Source organism: Octodon degus, unplaced genomic scaffold, assembly GCF_000260255.1.
Source record: "Octodon degus isolate 3935 unplaced genomic scaffold, OctDeg1.0 scaffold00096, whole genome shotgun sequence".
In the NCBI taxonomy this organism is placed as follows: Eukaryota; Metazoa; Chordata; class Mammalia; order Rodentia; family Octodontidae; genus Octodon; species Octodon degus.
The window spans coordinates 7,348,547-7,370,074 of record NW_004524672.1 but is presented as its reverse complement, the minus strand read 5'-3'; the positions used below and the strand labels follow the sequence as shown (position 1 = coordinate 7,370,074).

General features: G+C 41.4%; 1 protein-coding gene across 1 annotated transcript in view; it reads right to left on the bottom strand.

The window, feature by feature from the left end:
* The window catches only part of Epha4 (EPH receptor A4), a 144,948-nt gene that overhangs the window by 29,221 nt on the left and 94,199 nt on the right, over positions 1–21,528 (bottom strand). The window contains exons 6-8 of the mRNA XM_004638166.2: positions 4,212–4,336; positions 2,734–2,893; positions 1,097–1,208 (exon numbers count right to left, since the gene is read on the bottom strand). Of these exons, the coding sequence (XP_004638223.1) occupies positions 1,097–1,208; positions 2,734–2,893; positions 4,212–4,336 (397 nt within the window). The remainder of the gene's footprint in view (positions 1–1,096; positions 1,209–2,733; positions 2,894–4,211; positions 4,337–21,528) is intronic.

The following is a 21,528-nucleotide window of genomic DNA, read 5'->3' as shown; positions in this document are numbered from 1 at the left end:
TGGCCAGGCAGTGGGCATAGCCAGAGGCATTGCTGGGACATCGGTGAGCTCATTAGCGGGAAGACCGGACAACAGAACAGACCTGGCCTGAGAGACAAGCACAAGAACCAGCCACTATTAATTTTACCTGCCACTATGGCAATGTGCTGGACCTAGACAAGTGCTGCATCACTATTTGTATTATTTTCTTCATCTATACCAAGAAAATATATTTACGAAGATCCATCTCACAGCACAAGAGCCACTTTGAGAAACCCGCAGGTAAGTCTATAGAGGTAAAGGTCACAACATACAAACAGGACAAAGAGAGGACTGGATTTGGGGCATAGATGATACCAGCAATTGGATGGCAGAAAAAAAGTAGATGGAAGTGATCAAGCTATTTCTCCTTTGAAGATTGTTGAAGTGTCAAGACAGACTGTAAGTACTTATAAAATAAAATAATCCAGATTCGTTTCCAAGGGCACTGTCATGCCCACCATGACATCAGCATGTTGTTTCTGGCAATGCTGACAGCCTTTCCACTGTGAAGATAGAGAGCTTAGTACTCGTTTCTTTGTTTTAGTTGCCAATCAATAATAGGTTGAAGTGCCCAGTGCATGCTGTAGTATCTCTGGTGCTTATCAAAATTTCTCTGTCAATACTTGTTGAAGGAGATAATGATCACCAGTATGCCACAGAGAAATGAAAACTCAAAGGACTTAAGTGGCAGAGCTAGCAAATGGAAAATCCTAATGTCTGAGCCCTTGTTTTACATAGTATGCGTTACCATGGGCAGTCAATCCAGACTTAATAGGGGGATACCTATAACACCTTGCAACGGAAAGGACTTAAAAAATCACTTGTTGGCAGGCCTTTGGCACAGCTGCATGGAATTAGCTGGATCTTTCTGGGACTCTGGAAAGCCATGGCTGCCACCTACTTGCAACCGTCAGCTCCAGTAGCAACTGGGAAGATCAAAGCATCAATAAGGGAGCTTGGCTGCAAATACCATGTTTATGATGCTAATCAAAAGCCTCAACTTCTGAATACAGAAGGCATAAAGCTCCCTCATAAAACCAGGAAGGGCGGAACAATGGGTGGCTTCAGCACTTACCTCCTGCTGATGACAAAAGCTGCAATGAGAATGACCACTAGCACCACACTGCCTGAGACGGACACCAGGAGGACAGTGGAGTTAGCCCCATCTCCAATGATCCTGGAAGGCACTGGAAGGACAAGTACACTGTGGTTACTGAGGGTGGAGAGCCTAAAGGTAGAACTTCTGATTGGGTTACGTCATTGTTATTCAACTTCCCAAAGCTCTCTTGAAGGCTCATTGCATATGCTCCCCACTACCCTTTTCTATTGGTTCAATAGCATTTTCTAACACAGTTTTAATGAGACAAAGACTTTGCCACATTTACATGATGAACCTTTAAACTAGAAGACTTATTACACCCTATGATAGACATAATTTGTTGCCTTTTCTCCTTTTCCATTTTATAACCAGCTGTGATGGTAAAACTTAATTGTCAACTTAACTGGATCCTAAGACACATGGAAAGGTGGCTGGAGCCTGGGGAGACTTATACGCATCTGCAGATTGACTGAATGTGCCACCAGGAGGTGGGGCCCAGTTGGAAGGGGGCCGTCCATCTCTTGTTGGCACTCTGCTTCCCAGCCTCAAGGAGAAAAGCAGCTAGCTCTGCTCTACCCTGCCCTTCTGCCATGACACCACCGCCCTAGCACCAGACCACCATGGACTGAACCTCTGAAATACAGCTATGTTAAACTACTCCTCTTTAAGCTGCAGCTATGAGTTACTCTGCCCAGCAGTAGGAAAACCCACTAATGTGCCACACTGACTTTCACAGGGCAATCAAACGTATTCCTCAGTGAAAAGGACATCAGGAAATTGCACAAAGGACAAATGGTTTTCAGTGCCCTTCCTTTCCTCATAGTCTTTAAAATCCACCCTCTAATTAATTGCTCAACACCTCTTCTTCCTTGTAGCCTTCCTGAATCATCTCAGACATGTCCCGTCCCTTCCAATCCAACTCTACTTCCTCTTCTGCTTTTTGTGCTTAGTTGTTAACTGAAAAACATGGTCATCAAATCACATTCTGCAAGTTGAAAATCCTGCCCCTCTATCTGCTTGTCAAGTAGATGCAATTTAATTGAGTTTTTTTTTAATTATAGAGGTGGACATATCTTATGCTGCTACTGATAGTTAATTAGGCTCCTTTGCAAACTTTTGATTTGATGAAGCAGTGGTTCCAACTTACAGTATAGGAAGGTTTCATATGTTTGTTTCAAAGAGCTTTAAAAACCTGATTTGATTTGGCTTAAACAAATTCTGAGAAATAAGTAGAAGACCGAAGTATTTTTTTGTCTCCTCTTTAATCTCTTGAGGAAAAAAAAAATGCCTTATCTTAATGTAGGGTATCTATACAACCCTCAATTAGTCAGTTTAGTAATCCCATTTTTCATGGTTTGTAGAATGAAGAGAAAAATTGGCAATATTTTTCATTAAATGAAAAGTGGAACAGATACTATGAAAAATGTCTGTCTCCAAATAATATGAAGTTCTTTTAACTTAAACATTGCATATTTTATTTCAGGCAACATTCATTGCAACAAAATGCTTATGTAGCCAAAAATTATGTCAAACTCCTTAGATATCACTGTCATATTTATCCTGTGTTATAAAGCGAACCCCAGACTAGGGGCAAACAGGTTGGTCCCTATTACCTGTGTTGGTTGTGACCTCCAAGGGCTCACTGAAGTCGCCATAGCCAGCTGCTGTCCGGGCTCGTACATGGAAAACATAGGAAGTCAGAGGGTTCAGACCCTTGATGTCTGTGTTCCTGGCAGCTGTCCGGACTATGCGGTAGCTTCGTTCATTCTGATCCTACATTGTGGGAAGATAAAATAGGTTAAGGCAACAAAATGATTCCTCTGTTGACACTAAGTATAATACTGAAGAACCAGGACAGAATGCTGAGTACTTGGGAATAAATAGCGTTGATTAACTCTCTAAACCTTATAACCATGTCAGTGCTATAAGTACCATTGTTGCATCTTAGACATGTGCAGTTCAGGGCTGGTTGTCCTTGAAACAACTATAACCAGATCTTTACTAATTTTTGAAAAGAGCATTAAATCATGGCTGATGTTTTTTTTTTTTTTTTCTAGCTGCACATTCAGCAATTTAAAAGAAATAACTGTGAGACAGTCCCTTGTCTTTTTCTATTTTCTGCCCAGAAAAATGCAAAAAATATTGTAGTCTGATTTCAATTAAAAAAAAATCCAGTCCCCTTTCTGCCTTCATAAGGAAAGCCAGCTAGTGATTATCTTTAAAAAGAAAAACAATTGTTCATTTTGTAGACAACCTTGACTACAAATAGCTCTCTTCAGAATTCTATCCTTTAAGAGACAAGTTATATGTAAAAATAATGCCTTCTATAACTTTAAGAGGGTGAAGAATATAATTTCCCTTCCCAGATTTTTTATTAAGAATCATCAAAACCCACACCTTCATTCTGCATAGCAATGATCTACTTAAACAGACCATTATTACAACTGTTATGAGTCACTCTCTCCAATAGAAGATTTATAAATTATGGTTTCTTAGCTGTCTTGATTTCCAAGGGGGGGTGGGGGGGAGGGAGAGAGAGAGAGAGAGAGAGAGAGAGAGAGAGAGAGAGAGAGAGAGAGAGAGAGAGAGAGAGAGAGAGAGAGGAGAGATACACATTACATATTTTTTTTCTATTTTTTAAGAAAAGCAACTAAAATAAATTTCATAATCAGATTGCATTGGGAAACAAGATGCTTTTGTTTGTGGATTCTCTGGTATTCCACACTTTAGAATTGGCCAACCCCTGAACAAAAGAAGGTTTGAAGGAGCTGGGCCTAGTGGCTGAGGCCTATATTTATAACACTCTGGTAGGCCAACACAGAAGGATTTAAAGTTCAACCCCAGCTTGGGTAACTGAGTGAGACCTTGTATCCAAAGTTTTTAAACTAAATTTTAAAAGAGCTGGGGACGTAGTTTAGTGTAAATGCCACCTGAGGTACCCTGCTCCCCAGCAAAAAGGGAGGGAGGAAAGGAAGGAAGGAAGGAAGGAAGGAAGGAAGGAAGGAAGGAAGGAAGGAAGGAAGGAAGGAAGGCAGGCAGGCAGGCAGGCAGGCAGGCAGGCAGGCAGGCAGGCTGCTCCTTCATGTAATACCTTCTCATAATACTTGACTTCATACTCCAGGATTACCCCATTGGGTCGATCTGGTTCCAACCAAGCCAGAGCCACACTGTATCTTGTGACTTCTTTAGCCTGGACCAAAGCAATTGATGATGGTGCTGTTGAGAAAAAGGAAAAAAAGAAAAGACTCTTAAGTTTAGGGGAGAAATGCTTTTGGTGGTATCAGTCAGTAACTTGGGTCTTACAAATATCATGTAGACTTATTTTCCTTTTAACCATTTCACTTTTCTCCAGTATAAAAGATACCCTTATCATTCTGTAAAAGATTTATATGGTTTGTCTAATAGGACCATCGCAGAAGTAAAGGCTTAGAACATTCATGGGTCTCCCTTACTCAAAATTGTAGTATAAAAGATACTGCTTGAGCTTTGACTTTCTGCAAGCCACGAAAGCCTTTGGAAGACTTCCCCTGAAGCTCAGCAAGATTCTTCGTGTCTACCTCTAAGAATTGTAAGTGTCATCTTCTTGATATTTAATGTTACACTAGGAAAAGATTTCGCAACTCTTCCCAAGTAATGTAGGGAATGCCAGAAGGCAAATGACTTACATACTTCCCATTATAAATAAAAGTACTGCTTAATTACTGTAAGAGTTTAAGTTTAAACACAACCATTCAAATAATGAAGAGCACAAATAAAGCAATGATGGTCTCCCTGTACATAGATGGCATTTTGCTACTATTTTATGAGTTGAAATATGGTTTTTGTCTGCTGAGGAGCAAACTTTCCTTTTTCAGCTGAGAAAGACACAAAAGCAGTCCTCTGCCATGTGAGTTATATGGAGCGGGAAGGAAGGCCATACTGGAGATTTGTAAAAACAGGCTGCTTTTCTCTTTAGTGATCAGTTATGGCTTATATCTACGTGGCTCCCCAAAGCCTCATGTACTTGTGGGTGGAGCTTCAGGAAGCAATGGATCATGGGTATACAATGCTCATCAGTGGATTAGCCATGGATGGGTCTACAGCCAGTTGTGATGTTGGGAAGTGAAGCCTAGTTGGATGAGGTGGGTCCCCGTGAGTGTGGCCTGGAAGGGTCTTGTCCTTCCCTCCTCCCTTGGTGTCTCTTTCTTCCTTGCGTGCGGTGCCCTGAACTGTGTCTCTTCTCTAGTGCTCTTCCATCATGCTGTCTACCTTGGAGCAGCCCACTGTGGATTGAAACTTCCACAGACTGTGAGCAAAAGTAAATCCTTCTTCCTTTAAATTGTGAATGTCAGGATTGTGTCCCAGCAAAAGAGGGTCACCTCTCCAGCCATCTGTTAACAAGCTCTGTGTCACTGCCAGAGGCTGCGCCGACCGAGTGCAACCTCCGAGAAAAGGGAGCAGCACTCTTGAGCTCGTTTATTTTACCTAACAGAAATGACCAAGAACCTCAGAGATTAGGTGGCGAGTAAAAATACAGAACAAACAAACAAAAAGAGTTTCTAAAGAATAACAAACTAATGTTAGGTCATCCTCCTGCCTTTGCCCAGTGGATACACAACTGCTTACCTCTAACTAAGAGGGAAGAGCAAGAAAAAGTAACTTGCCATTAACAATGGAATAGGAAAATCTCCCAACCTCCTTAGCCACAGTTGGTGCACATACTTGTGGCAGGACATTCAGCTGGCCATACTGCAGACAGAGTTTAAAGTGAAGCCAGTCTAGCAAAGACTGTCTGCTGGAGGGTTATTTTGCAGCCTGGTGTCCCTGCTAGGGATGTTTTTCACACACCTCTCTCTTTCTCTCTCTCTCTCTCTCTCTCTCTCTCTCTCTCTCTCTCTCTCTCTCTCTCCCACCCCCTAATTTTCTATCCCTCTTTCTCAATCCCAAAGTCATTCCAGACAGGATCACAGGCATAAATGCAAGTGAAAGATACAGTGGATACACATGTTCTCCATCAAAGGCAACTCCAAGGTTAGTTAGTATTATGCTAGATGAAGAAAGCTGTTTGCAGCAGACATATGGAAGCCACTGAACATCTGAGGAAAATGAAAAACGGAAATGTGCTCATTAGATGCATTAAGGTCCCTTCCTCCAACACACACACACACACACACACACACACACACACACACCCCTTTCTTTCTCTTTCCTGGTTGACACAGAGCCATCATCGCACAAACTCCAAGGAGCAACTTGCTTAACTATAAAGGTAGCAAAGAGACTATGAAGGCTGCCTGACTGTGAAAAACCATTTCACTCCAGGTAATAAATATATTGCCTAACAGAGCACTTTGCATGCACTCTGTAAAGAGGGGCTCTTTAAGCTCCAATGTTCAGGACTGAGAAATGAAATGGAAAAGTAAAGCTGTTAGAAAGAAAGCAGGAGGGAGGAAAATCATAAAATTATAAAATGAACTTTCTCTCACAAATGGTCTGCCTTAGATTCTGACCGTTGGCATACTCCTCAGGAAAGAATTGCCTCCCTGTCCTTGAAGGGCCCTGATGAACTAAGACAGTTTTTTTCTCTGGTTGGGTTATCACTGAACTGCTGCATGTGGAAAATAAACCAATTTCATTCTAGAAATTTCAGCACCAATGTTCTTGTGGCCATTCAAAGGGAATATGAGCTCAGTGAAGGTACTCAAAAATCTCAAACAGAGTCAGCAATCTAATACAATTGTGTTAGCTAATGGAATATTTTTAATTCGGCCTTACTCGGAAAATTGATGTGGGCACAAAGGTGAAAATAAATGAATAGAGTGTACCTTGACTGAGGTGTCATGAAATGCAGGGGAAGGAAAGATTAATGAAAACTACAAGTGAGAAACATGAAGGGCTGAATGAAAGTAGGTTAGGATGGGGCAGGCGGAAAACTGCTGAGTTCACATTTGTCTTCAGCATCAACTATAGAGATGCAACTGGGAGAAAGCAGGATAATCGGCTCAAGTTTCCAAAGTATTACGTCATGTGGACAGCAAATCTAAATTCTTTAAGCAGATGTTCTACAGAAGAGCATGACACATAAGGACACTGTGACAAAAACAAGCCGGGGCCACATGAGGTTGAGAAACACATTTAACACATGCAACTGCATTGTGGGACAATAGCATACTCATACTCTCTTCTTTCAGGGAGAGCTCGATATGCTCTGGGAAGAATACAAGTTTGAAAATAGCTGAGTTTTGTCGTCACACTCGGAAAGCGGCAACCTGGATGTCCTACACGTCATAAGCCACGGAAGAGCTCTTCCTTGACCTCCAACAACTCTACTTCTGGAAGCCGTCACCCTGCCCAAAGGCCTGCTGTACTTCACTTCCTCAGATGAAGCTTTTGGGAATGGAATTTCCCCCTCTTTTCCCGCCCTAGTGGTTCCCATGGCAGGGTCTTCTCATGCCAACCATTTGTAGCCACATCTCTCTACAACGTATGTTATGATTAAAATAATATTTTTATGAAGTAGCCAGACTATTTTTAATGTATCTCTGGGAAGAAACATCCCACTTACTAGCATAAATTAAGTCCTATTATCACTTTCAATTAGTGATAGTTGAGCATAATGATGAATGCAATAAGTAAATGAAAAAAATATTACCCATGTTCTCTGGATGTTCTTGCCCTCCAAGCTTTGTTCCTAAGAGAGACAGAGACTGGGTGGATAGCTGGATGGTCTAAGTGCTTGCCTGGAAAGCCAAAGACCCAAATTCAATCCCCAGTACTGCATGCTGTGCCAGTCCTGGAACGAGGGCACATTGTGCGGGCCATGAAACTAGGTATAGTGGCACATGCCTGTAATCTCAGTGGTGGGGAAGCTGAGACAGGAGGATCACTGTGAGACTGAGCTGTGTAGCAATGAATAAATTATGAAACACTTAAGAAAAAACAATAAGAGAGATAAATCAGTATTAGAAATGTATTAACTATATCCAGGCACTGTCTTGAGATTTGGACACTTGAGTTTTCATAATTAGTGAGCAAGAATCGAAAAGGAACTAAATTTCACTCAACATTCTTCAATATCATGTAGATCCCCCACTGACTTCCCCTAAAATCATCTCAGATACCACCCCCGCTATGTTTCCCTACTTTGATAAACAATGCTCCATCATTTTGAAATACTTTTAATCCCAGATCCCAATATCCCAGGGCTCTACCTTTTGCTAACAGAATTCCATAAAAAGATAATTAAGTAAGTAACAAATCAAATACGTCCTTCTGTATATGATCAACTGACCATTCAATGTTTTAGTAATAGTGAGAATTTTGGTTAACATAAAAAGATCAAGAAACAAAGAAGTTTTCAGTGGCCTCTCAGTTTAATCTTGCAGAGATAAGACCTTTCTCTGTACTTATCTACAGGACGTATCTAGGGATAAGACAAAGCTGGGACATGGCTTATGGAGGGCTCAACAGAATACAGTCTTCCATTTAAAGTAAAACCTTATTCTTTAGCTTTTCCTTAACTGAAGAAAAGGTAAAGATGTGTTACATGGAAGATACTTTCTAATATTAACTCAGGGACTCATACTCCCAGAAATTAAGCAGACGGCACCTGATGGCCCTTTGCCTACTCTGGTTCTGTCACAGCAACATGGAGGAATGTGAGGGTTCTTGGTCATCGCGTCCCCTCTACACATGCACATCACGCTTGCTGAAGAGTCAGCAGGGAGGCCAGGAGGAAGCTGCAGGCTGCCGTCCACGTCCTCTCGGAGGGAGACACATCACAGGCCCAGCAGCATTCCTATCTGCCCACAGACTTCCTTCTCAAAGGAGACGGTTGTTCCAAGGAGAGGAGTGTCACCGCTGGACAGACCATGCATTATCTGCTGGTCGCAATTTAGACGTTGCACATAGCAGGGAGGGCTGGTCATGCCAGATCATTGTAGTTAGAGAGACATGATGAGTGTACAAGTCACACAGGCAAGAACAATGGAAGGGTGGTTGTTAAAGAGAGATTTACGATTTAATTCCGCCAAGTCTATCATTTTCACACTCTGGCAGAAGAATTTCCAGGGTCCAATGGGTGTCGGTTTTTCAGGTCTACAACGCTGTTTTCTGAGACCACCTGATCCTCTTACTCTCTGGAAGATTTCCATGGTTTGTAACATAAAATGCATCCTTCCTCTTCCTTTCAACTTACAAATCATACTCATAGTCATGCCATCATTCAACAGCTGTCACTAAGCTTTTGGGAAACATATAATCTGAAGTAGAGCCAAAAAGACAATTTATGTCAATGAAATGTCAAACGCTGGTTGACTGGAGAAATGTCCCACGACTGGAAGTCGTGGAGTAAGGAAAGGAGCGTGACAGAGTGTAAAACACAATGTGGAAGGACTCAGAGAAAGGGTGGAGAAGTAGCCAAGATGTACAGGAATGAGCAGGAGGACAGAATCTGGGCAAGAGACTGCTAGGAAAGGCCACCTGCTTAACTCAGATTGAGATTTTCAAGGCCTGCGGTGGAGGGCTCCCTGAGGATGCAGGGAATGAAGAAAAGATGAACAAACATTTGTTCCTCCTGCCTGAAGCAGCCAACACATCACTAATCTGGTGGAGAGCTCGGTAGATTTAACAATCTTCTGGACAAAATTCTGGGTTTGCTACTCATTCACTGTCATGTTGAACAAGTTACTCTAATTTTGTTTCCTCTGTTTCCCCATTCATTCATAAAAATACCTGTCTTCCAGATACAAGCTTAGGAGCTAGTAGGATGTGTGTCCCTAAAGCCAGGGCTTCACTTTGCTCACCTCTATCTCTTCAGCATTATAATGGGCAGTCAATAAGCCTGAATAAACAAAAGTGAACTAAATGTTAAATTAATCTTTAAAAAAAATCCATAGAGAGTGGCATACTTCTAAATATATAAAGCGCTAGTCATAAGATACCTCGCAATCTACACCTGTTTCAGGTGACCTTTTGTGGGTTTGGTTTTGCTATTTAGGTTAACCAAGACACTGAATCTAGAGGTGAGGAGAATGACAATTCTAATTATAAATAGGGTCTCTGTTTTCAAAGTATATGTGACATTTATGAACATTTTTCAAACACACAGACTGTAAAATGTCATTCAAATGTAAGTTAACATTAAAACTAGGCTTCATCGCACCTGTTCAAGACAGCGTTTTGAGGTACTGCTCTTTAGTTTGATGAAGGTGTTGACAATTCACTCCCTGCTTCTCCTCTGTATCTGTAGGGCATATGCAAATGGTTCTCCTGACTTCCTAATTACAAAGGTGCAGTGCTGTTGAGATTTCCAAGTCAGAATCCCACATTCAGAAAGGGCCCCAGGCATCTCCCTTCTTTTATAATACTGGAGTTATCCTACGAAAATAAATGCACTGGTGGAAATAAAATCAGACATCACCTAGAAGCAGATGCCTCCCTTGCTACACATGTCCTTGAACATCTTAGCGGAAAGATACATAGAAGCAAAAGTGTATTGAACAACCCTGGGAAGTCCAAATAGGAGTAACACAATGAGACGCCTGAACAGACTTTCCTGCCACAGACCCATGGAAACGACAAAAATCTTTCTTAAAAGGTAGAAAACAAAAATCCAAAGAGAATAGAAGGGAAAATGGACCCACTTTAGAATTTGGATGACTTGGGCCCTCTACTAGAAAGCCTAGAGGAATTGCACCCCCAAATAATTTTTGTTTTCAAAATCCCAAATCTCCCTGAGAAACTGAGACTGCTGTTGGAATAGCATTCCCATTTGTCGTGTGTCTGCAGTGCCCTCTGGTTCGGGAGCAGAGAACAATGCATTTAGAGCTGATGTGTGGGTTTATCTCCATGAGTGTTTTAGGTAAACAGAAACTGCGTGGGTGAGGGGGTGAGGGGGCCCTAACCTGACTCTAGCAGTCACGCATCTCACAATGAAAAATTACAGGAGCCACTTTGATGTCAAACAGAGGTGGCTTCCTTTAAGAAAATGGCAAATTTAACTTTCTTTGGTTCAAAGCTCAGCAGTTCTCCTCGCTCCCCACTGATGCGAATGCTGCAATTTTCTTTTTTTCACTTCCTCAATGACTTGCCATTAAACACCTACAAGTCATTTTACTGCGGCAGTTTGGTGCTTGTGACACCCAAATGGGAGGGAGAAGAGAAGAAGAGATGTGAGGAAAGAATGGGGTGGGGGGAAGGATCACTCAGTACAGCAGCGAATGGAGGAGACCTGGAGGAGAAAGGGGACCAGCTGAAACAGGAGGACTACACTTCATCACTGGCTCAAATTAGGGGGAGGTGGGGGAGGGGAGGCAGGAAACAGAAGCAATGAAAGGTCTCCAGCCTGTGGGCAAGGGAGGATGAAAACTGCCCCGGATGAAAGCTAAGAAACCTGGATTCCAGGATGTTAGCAGCACACAATGGCCAGGGCACACAATGACGAGTGTGCAGAGGAGAGAAGATTGGCTAACCATGGTGAGGTTATGCCTCTACCCTCCCAGGATCAGAATTTCAACACATGACGTACACTCAAGGGGTCTTACTCCTTGAGGATCTGATAAGAAAAATAAATCCGCAATTTATACATATCTCTACTTAATGCAAATAGTATATTTAAATTTAATTACTTAGAGCTTAAGGTGTTTTGTGTTTCCTCTTTTCTCAATTCAGCAGCACAGCTCTGATTTGCTCTTTATCAAAGGTTTGCGCATTGAAAATGTTGTCAAGCATCAAAATTAAATGCTCTGGAACACTAATGATATCCTTGTGATTAAAGGTTTTGTGTCTCCAAAGCTAAGAGTTCTGGTGCTAATACTAATTGCTTTCTCCTAGATCCCACAGAATGGAGAGCATTTCCCTATACAGGCAGCTCTACCTATGGTACCAAGGGCCAGAGTAATCCCTCAAGTTGCTGCTGCTGTTTTAGGGTTGTCCTTACAACGTTTTCTAGTACTCAGTCTACAAGTGCTTTCTCATATGTACGACTTGTGTACAGCACATTCAATCGGCTTGAATAGCCATCAAATTTTTTTTTAAGGTAGGACTACTTTCTTTAAAAAAATTCAAATCCCAACTCCTCTCCCAGGATCCACGGCCTAAGAATTCAGCGCTGCGCATCGCGTAGTTGTCACAGCATTAAGCCAAATGAGCACATTTACTCCTACACAAGAAGAAAAGTTCCTACTAAAAATAAACAAATAAATAGCATAGAAAGAACCTGTCTACTCCAAAATTTATTTTTCTTCCTAGTTGGTTAAAAAAGGAATCAAATTCTCAAACCAACCCTTTGGAAGATTCTGAATTAAATAACATTAATTTATATTTAAAGATGGAAGCAATCTTGTTAATTGAGGTTATACTTTAACATAAAGGAGGATTGCATTTTCCCCACAAAATGATTTTCAAGCTCAATGCAGAGTCTATTTTAAACAAATGTAATGAAAGAAGGCAGTGTCTGGTGACAGATGACACAAGTGACCTGTGCACCTGAGATTTTACGAATCTGACTTTGAAACACCAATCATGCATTAACAGAGTGCGTCCAGAGTTAAAATTTGCAAATACTTTCATTCAGAGTTTTTATTTTTGGTTTAATAGGAAACCTAATTCTTATGTGACTTTATCCCCAGATAAATAAGATAGTGCATTATTTTCTTTATCCTCGAGAGAGGAGTAGTGTATTTCAGACACACACACACACACACACACTCTTTACAGGGAACTATCAATAAAACCCTCATGATGAATGGAATGGCTGCTCCTCATGCGCTTCTCCTCTCCACTTTCCTGTAGAGCATCTGTATAGAGAAGTGTAAGGTGCTGGGATGGAGCCTTTGGAAAATACCCCAAGATGCGATCTCCCTTCTCCTCCATAGCCATTTCTGGGATGCAGGCAGCCAGCCCAGGCCACATTCCTAGACTCCTTTATGTCTAGGGTGGTTCATATAACGGGCTTTGCACAGAGGAATGTGGGCTGAAGTGATTACTTTCCTTAAAGACCTGACCCATAAATAGCTCCCCCATGACTCTCTATTCTCTCTCATTGGAAATCTGCCAGCTGGAGGCTGACGCCTGCCTACATCCATCTTGGGAGCCCCAGCACCAGGTCTCCTCTGGGCACCAGCAACTAGATGGGCCTCCTGCAAGAAATAGTTTTCTACTAAGATAGCCCACTGATTGACACTGGGTGTATGGCAGGTACAGTTTCAAGTCAAGGCAGACCATTTAGCAAAAATAAATAAACAAAATCATCATAAATAGTGAAATCAAGTGAAGCATAGGACACTGTGACCCACCCATAGATCTGTGATTTCAAACTGCCACAGTGGCCTCTAGCTTCCCTCTTGTTGCTGGCCATGCGCAATGTGCAGATACCCACTCATCTGTGACAAACTGGAGTGTGCCACCCTGAGGTCGGCAATGCCAGTGACAGAGGCCTGTAACCTCGCAGGGACACAGACATGGCTGCTGGTCTTCCAACCGTGAAGGCATCCAGCAGAAATCACAGAACAATGGGCTGAAAGATTCAGCTGAGCTTGTGCTAGTGTTAAACGAGAAAAGACGGTGGGCTTCTCCAAATGGCTCAGTTGAGTATTCGCCTCAGAAGAGATTTAGCTTCGTCTTCATTGCACAACTAGCAGCTTAACTGGTTGAAGGCTTAGGACATGGGAATCAGAGCTAAATAGAGAAGAGCAAACAAAATGCCGCCGGCCTCCTCCGTAGGACACCTGCACGCACTTGCTGTCTTTTAGTCTTTGAAGTAGTTATAATTATCACCCTACTCAGCTCAATTTTGGAAACTCCAGCATAGAGAAATTAAATAATTTGACCAAAGCTATAAAATGGGCTTTAAAACCCAAGTCCGCCTGGCTCAAAGTTATATGATCCTCCCAGCCTGCACGTGACAGTAATAACCTGCACGCAGAGATCGCATTTAGTAGGTAATTACAATGCAACAAGTCTTATTCTAAATTTCTTGCATGAATTAATTCGCATAAACCTCATAAAAGCTCTGTGAGACAGGTACTATTATTATCCCAATTTATAGATGAGGAAAATAAGGTACAAAGAATTTGAATAACTTGCCTTAAGTGACAGATAGCTTGTAAGTGGTGAATTGAAAAGCCTGGTCCTGGGGCCCACATTTTAAACCAATGATCTATACAGGAAATAGCTGGTTTCTTCCTTTCTCTGCTAAGAAGGTGGAAGACAGACTTCTGGGTTAAGGGGTTTGGATTTTCAAGTAACATCCGCAGTGGAGTCAACCTTCCTGAGGTCTACCATGCCCCAAATCCAGGGTCAGTAAGTACATTATTCCTTGACGGAAAGCCAATGAAAGTTAGACAAAACATGCTAAGAAAAAGATCCTGAGCTTCTGGTGATGAGCCCCTGACATTTGAACTCACCCAAAAGGCTGAGATGACAGTTTAGAGTAATACAAAATACAAAAGTAGTATTTGAAACTAAGAAAACGAAAAGGCTGAAGTTCTGGAAGTTCACAAGGTTCTGTTCTGTCCCTTGGGCTGGTTGATGGTCATCTGAGTGTTTGCCTTGAGATAATTCAATGACCATACATCAGAATCACGCCCTCTCGTCTGCATGTACATATATTTCACAAAATAATCTTGTAGCACCAATACATTAACCAAGAAAAATAAAGCTGAAATATTACAATTATGATTTGAAAGACCTACCCACCACCTTCATGAAACCCCTGGGTAAAAATCTAAAACTGTCAGGAAAGATCTAAGATTTTGTAAATTAATTTCTTTAACCACTGCACTTAATACCTGAGCCCTACAGCAGTCACTGCTGTGTAGTGGAAAAATGCATTATTCAATGCTTGCTTCTCTTTTAAAATAGCTGATAGCTCCGATCAGCATCACCGCATCCTCAGATTCTGCTCAACTCCAAATCGGAGCCCAGAAGTACGGGGAATTTCCTGGAAGCACCAAGTGTCTCTGCCTCTGCCTCGCTTCGAGTGTGTCCTCTGTTTCGTCTGGGAGCTGCTTGTTTTACTTTCTACTTGCTTACTAAGAAATTTGTTGGCAGGTTCTGATAAGGGTAGCCCGATCCTTGCCAAGAGAAACATGGCGGAATTCAGCATGTGTATTTCCCGTTAAATAAGAATGCCAGTTTGAGGGGAACAGGAAGACAAGCCTTTCTGCCGGGAGGTAACTTGGAGGAATTGGCCTGAGCAAGACAATTGTTTTAAGATAACAACACCATAAAGCTAGCAACAACAAAACTATACATTTTCTTCTTTTTTTTTTTTCCTCTCCTAAATGCTTCTAGTAAACCGCGTTTTTGTGCTGGGGCTAAGCATACTGAAAAAGTATCTAGTATTTCAAATTCTTCATTGAAATTGTTTTACACATTGCATGGATAGAGAGGTGGAGAAACCTGGTCAAAGCTAAGCCTTCAGTCACTTATGGTCTCTGCCTCCCACCCACTGCCCCAAATAATTTAGAATATGTAAGGAAAGGGTTCTCTTCCGCTGAGCAAAAACACAGCCAAGAGAAAGGGAAGGGATTAACCGCTGTGAATCAAGGCTTCTGTTCCTTTGGCTGTCAGCTCCACTGGAGAGCTTCAGGCATTCCAAATCTGGAAAATGAAAAGCTGCACTGTGGGCTGCAGGTTCCTTTGTTCCTCAGACAGCTGCTAATCGTCATGCTGTGTTAGGAGCCGTTGAGACAATGCTGTAACATTTAGCTTTCTGACATCCAAAGCATCTCAATCAGCCCCCAATTAAACATGTATTAATCACAAAGACGCTAAAAGCCACTGTGATAGATGCACCCGGTAAATCTCTGCCCTGCCTTTTGCTTTTCACATGCACATTTCTACATTTACAGGCAGAAATTCTTAAAAGGCTGCTCCAGAAACTGACCAATAAAAAGCCTTGATCATTACTGTATATCAGATGCTTTATGATTTCCTACCTCTGAAAAGCCTTTCAGAAAGAGGTCAGGCATTGATCATCCTGCCAGAAGAGCTGATCCATTTCAATAAATAGATTCATGTAGCTGTTGCCATCCTAAGTTTTTCAGGGTGATAACTACTTTAGAGTGGTTGTGGCTTTTCCACTTGCTATGTGGAAAGTTATAAAAAATACAGTAAAGGATGACTCTAGTCAGGTTCAGGGGCCAAATCTTTCTTTTCTGTTACAGTCAAATCTAGGGAACTCTACTGAGCTATATTCCCAACTCTTTTGGAAAATAGTTTAACTTGAGCTAAAATTGTTTAACAGTGAGTGTCTCAGTAAGTTGCCCAGGCTGGACTTGAACATTCAATCTTCCTGCCTCTGGCTCCCTTTGTGCTAAGTAAAAAACAAATAAAATACAGTCTTAAGAACACTAACGCTCCCTGTAATTAAGGCCAAATGGTCCTTGGATCAGAGACTTTAGGGAGGAAAGAGGAAGAAATGACATCTAATTCTGAATTCAATAGCAGAAGGGAATATGTATTGGCTGAAATCTGCTTATTTTCAGTGCTTTGAAGTTTATACTGCTAAACCGATCTCCACGTTGTTTACTGTACTCACCTCCATTTCTCAAGGACATGAAGGTAGCCTTATTAACATTCTCCATTAAAGAAAATCCTTTATAGCTTTCACTATGAATATGTAACCTGGTAATCAACCCACAGATAAACATAAATAAAAGTAATGACATTCTTGGGGGTATCAAATCACTGTAATAAAAATCTAAGAGAAAAGCAGCAACGTATATAGACACCTGTGACTACCGAAGAACAGTATTGGCCATTCTGACTTACTGGAATCCTTAAGAAATTAGATTCTTAACTTTTTTTTTTTTTTTTTTTTAATTTCTCAAGCTAATGGAATCCACGAGAGACAAATACAGCGTTTGCAAGTTGCCAGCTTGGTGCCAGCTCCAGGAGCTGAATTCCTTGGCTTTCGGTAGAGCCTGAATATATCATAAACAACTCCTTCTCCATCAGTGTCTCAGTGATGGTCCTCTGTCTTCCAACCTGAGGGACTAGAAAATCAATTAGTGTCAGTTATGATGTGAACGCCTGTCGACTAAGACCTGGAAGAGGACCAATTCCATTAACATAGTCACTCTATGGCTGCCAAGTGGTCAGGCTTTGGATCACTTTGATGTGGTCCCAATTCAACGAGGTCACTTAAATACAGAAAGGTTCAGAGTACCGTTAGCCATCTTCCAAACCATCTAACTCCCCATCAAATATACAGTTGGAACATAGAACCATTTTTTTTTTTCTAATGTTCATTTAAGGAGAAGAAAAAAACAAAAATATTTAAGCTGCTCACATAATGTATGGTGACCATTAAATTGGAGATAAAAGCTATCTGGCTTTTTTGTTTTTCTTTTACTAGTTGCTATAAGGTCTCACTATGCAGCTTGGACTCATAGTGATCCTCCTGTTTTCAGCCTCCCCAGCACTGGGATTACAGGCATGTACCACCACACCTGGTCTAGGTGGCCAACTCAGTGCACCCAGGGGTGGAGCCAGTGCAGCATGTGGTGCCAGGGATTGAACTTCCTCCCTGTGGTTGCCTAAACAAGTGCTTCGTCTGCTGAGCTAGCTCCTTGGCCCTTCTTTCATTGTATTGTTGCATTTGAAACACCAGGCAAAAAAGAGATGAAGATATTTGACAAAATAAATTACAACCTGAAATTATAGGCAACAGCTTATTACTGATAGAATCAGATCAGAGGAGATATGACAGTAAAATTTTTGGGGCAAATTGATGTGTTCTATTCCACTTGGATGTTTCCCAAGGTTAAATCTCACATGTCTTACAGAACAATAGGTAAGTGATAACCATGAAAGATAGAGTAGCCTGTTACAAGTAAAGAAAATGGAGTAGAGGAATAGCCAAATAAGTTTTGTGGTGAAGTCCCATGATGCCTCATGTTATTCCCAATCTAGCTCTAGTGTGTGGAAGACAGGGAAAATTGTGAACACAAGAAATCAAAGTACTCAGGGCACAAACAATATCCATGAATTACCAACAGTTCTGATCTAGAGGTAGAACTCTTTCCGGTTCAGTTTCTTGCTATGTCAATAGTACAAAGAACAGACTGGTATCACGTATGGTGGTGCATGATCCTTGCATTTTGGGAGACTGAGTCAAGAGGGTCTGAAGTTCAAGCCTAGCCTGGTCAGCTATGAAGATGCTTCCTCGCCATGCACACACAGACACAGACACAGACACAGACACAGACACAGACACAGACACAGACACAGATACAGACACAGACACACACACACACACACAGACAGACAGACAGACAGACACACACACACACACAGTGACCGGTGAGGAAAGAAAGAAAAACAGGGACTTGAGGGTTAAAAATTACAATTAGAACCTTGTGAGGCAGCTTCAAATACAAATGGTCATCACATATGTTTTCACAAAAATATATGGCTGTGAAATGATATTACTGTGGTCCTCAAATTTGGAACTTTATCCCTTTCACAATTCTCTTAAAAGTTATTATATATAGATTAGGAACAGGAGAATAACTTATGAGAAGAAATTTTAATCTTGGGAATTGGTGACCATAGCAATATTTTTCCCCCTAAACTTGAGGTATCAGCCTGAAACTGCACTGTAAGTGCCAGATAGTTTAAACTCCTACAGGCATTATAAGATCAAGGCAGAAACAGCTGAGGGTTTTTTTCTTTTTTCTTTTTTTTCGAGACCGGGGATTGAACTCAGGCCATTGTGCTTGCCAGGGAAGCGCTTATTCCACTGAGCCATCTCCTGGGCCCTTGAGCTATTAAATTTTTGAAAAGTTATTAAGGTCAATAGATGTCTTCAATTAGATCTGTGTTTAAGAATTCAGGATGACTTCTGTAGTCATAAAAAATAAGCAAGAATCTATTAGGAAAACCAAAACTGTTTTAGTTTGTTGTTTTTGTACTAAGGGGTTGGAGCATCTCACAGGAGACTTTGTTTAAGCACAATTTGCTGAAATGTGAAATGTATCTGGCTCCATCCTAGAGCTGATCCCCAAATACTGGAAGGACATTCCTAGAGCAGCATCTTGCCTAGAAAGAATTGCACAGCATGGCCTCTAAGAAAAACATGAGCAGAGCTCGGCACGCGAGGGGTGGATGTGTGCAGGCTTTCTGTGCATGTTCTGAAACAGAGGATGAAGATGTAGAGTAAAAGCAAAAAGGTATCGTGCTAAGCCCCGCTGTGGGTAAGTAAATCTGTAATTACAGACAACAACAAACTAAAACAGTTTTAGTTTTCCTAATAGATTCTTGCTTATTTTTTATAACTACAGAAGTCATCCTGAATTCTTAAACACAGATCTAGTTGAAGATATTTATTGACCTTAGTAACTTTTCAAAAATTTAATAGCTCAGCTGTTTTTGCCTTGATCTTATAATGCCTGTAAGAGTTTAAACTAACTGGCACTTACAGTGCAGTTTCAGGCTGATACCCCAAGTTTAGGGGAAAAGTGAACAGCGTGACATAAAGGACATCTCTTTGCATAACAACATGTTTCTATATTAATGAAGTTCTCCTAAGTGTATTCCTGGTCTCTCAGAACCTCTTCTAAATTAGTTCTTTCTCTGCACTGGTGTTTACAATGAAGGACTATAAGAACAACTTGCTACTAAAATTCTCTGCCCATTGTTTCTGCTTATGAGAGGACCCTCACTGACTCCCTCTGTGAAGGATCTTCCACTGTCACTCTTCTTGCTCAAGGCAACAAGAACTCTACTGCCTTCTGCCCTGATGGCCCTACCTCTGTTTCGAATAGGGGATAACTAAGATGATTGAGCTTCAAGAGTTCTCAAGACTCAAAAGCACACTCCTTTAGAAGTTTCCCCAAGCCAAGTTCTTCTTGGAAGCGCTGTGGACTTGAATGCCTGTCAGAACTCAACCACAGTATTTAGAATCATCAGCAATTTTCAGATTTCTTCTTAAAAAACCATTAGTTGGTGAGATAGCTCAGTGGTCTAAAGCATTTGTTTAGGCATGCTTAAACAAGCTCAGGGACCACGGTTTGATGCCTGGCACCACATGGTGTGCCAGCCCTGCCCCGAAGGTGGGCTGAGCCAGCCACACACACACACAAAAATCTTTACTTATCTTGGAATGTACAGAGAAAGTACATCCAGCTAGCACTCATGTTAGGCTGGATGCATATTCCAAAGCTCTGGCTTTTTTTTTTTTCTTTCTATGTACATCCTTTGCTTCAATAAAGAAATATGGATGAGGCTGTGGTCCCATCCACCTTCACAAGGATTATGCCCAAAATACACATTCATCATGCCAAGAAAGAAAGAAAAAAAAAAAAAACCTTAAGAGTTGATTCAGGAGGCAGATTTACTGCTTGTAGTACGTTATCTAGACAAACACAAACTCTCCTGGGAGCCATTGTGAGCTGCCCCCTTCCAATGTTTGTTCTAATGGATGGATCCTGCCCAAGTTTGCTCCAAGCTGTGAGCCTGCTGCCGGCCGTCTCTACCGAGCACCCATGGTGAAGTAAAGCTGCATATTTAAATCTTATTTATATGCTGACACTAGAGGCAAAAGTTTCCCAGATAAGAACTTTTAAAAATCATTAATCTCATAGCTTTTGTCAATAATCATCATCATCATCATCATCATCATCATCATCATCATCATGCAAGGATCAAACTGCCTGAGAAATTTGTGTACAAAGAATACGACTCAGAAGGCAGAAAACAAAAGGAGGTGGACCGAACTTCCCCTTCTCTTGCCTCCCTTTTCTTCCCCTTCTGGAAATGGCAACAAAACACTTATTTCAAATCTGTATAATTTTACCCATACAATATTTTAGGGAGATTGCATTTCAGAAAATGACCTTGTGCTTTATAAGCACAGAAGATGGCTCGGAGGAGGGCCATCTCCTCAGAGCTTATGGATATCAGAACAGTGCTAGAAGGATTTAATATTTTAATATGAGTAGTTTCTCTGCTGTGCCTACTTGGCAGCCTCTTCCCAGACAGCAAAGCATTAGCAACAGTGCGCAATGAAAGCCATGGTGTGCAGCAGGCTAAGGCACTCACCGATGTCTGATGTCTCGCTCTACCACTCCTTACCCATTACCACAGTTTTGGAGATCTCCCCAAATCTTTCATTCTGTACTTCTACTGTAAGCAAAGTAGGAAGTGTGCTTATGTATTAAGGGTCTCAAAAAAGGTGGACACCAAGGGACAGCCCATTATGTATCTCAAAGAGGGATATTTTTAATGCTGATGGGTAGCTCTATAGTTTACCCATCTTAAAATATTAAAATGTAAACCTTGGCAGAGTACTCTCTAGTCTTTATCTGAGATGTGCTATTTATACAAAATGTGCTATACTTGTGTGTCCACCCATGATTCCAAGGAAAGCTCTGTATAAAGTAATAAGAGACAAACATTTCAGTTAGTCTCTGCAAATATAT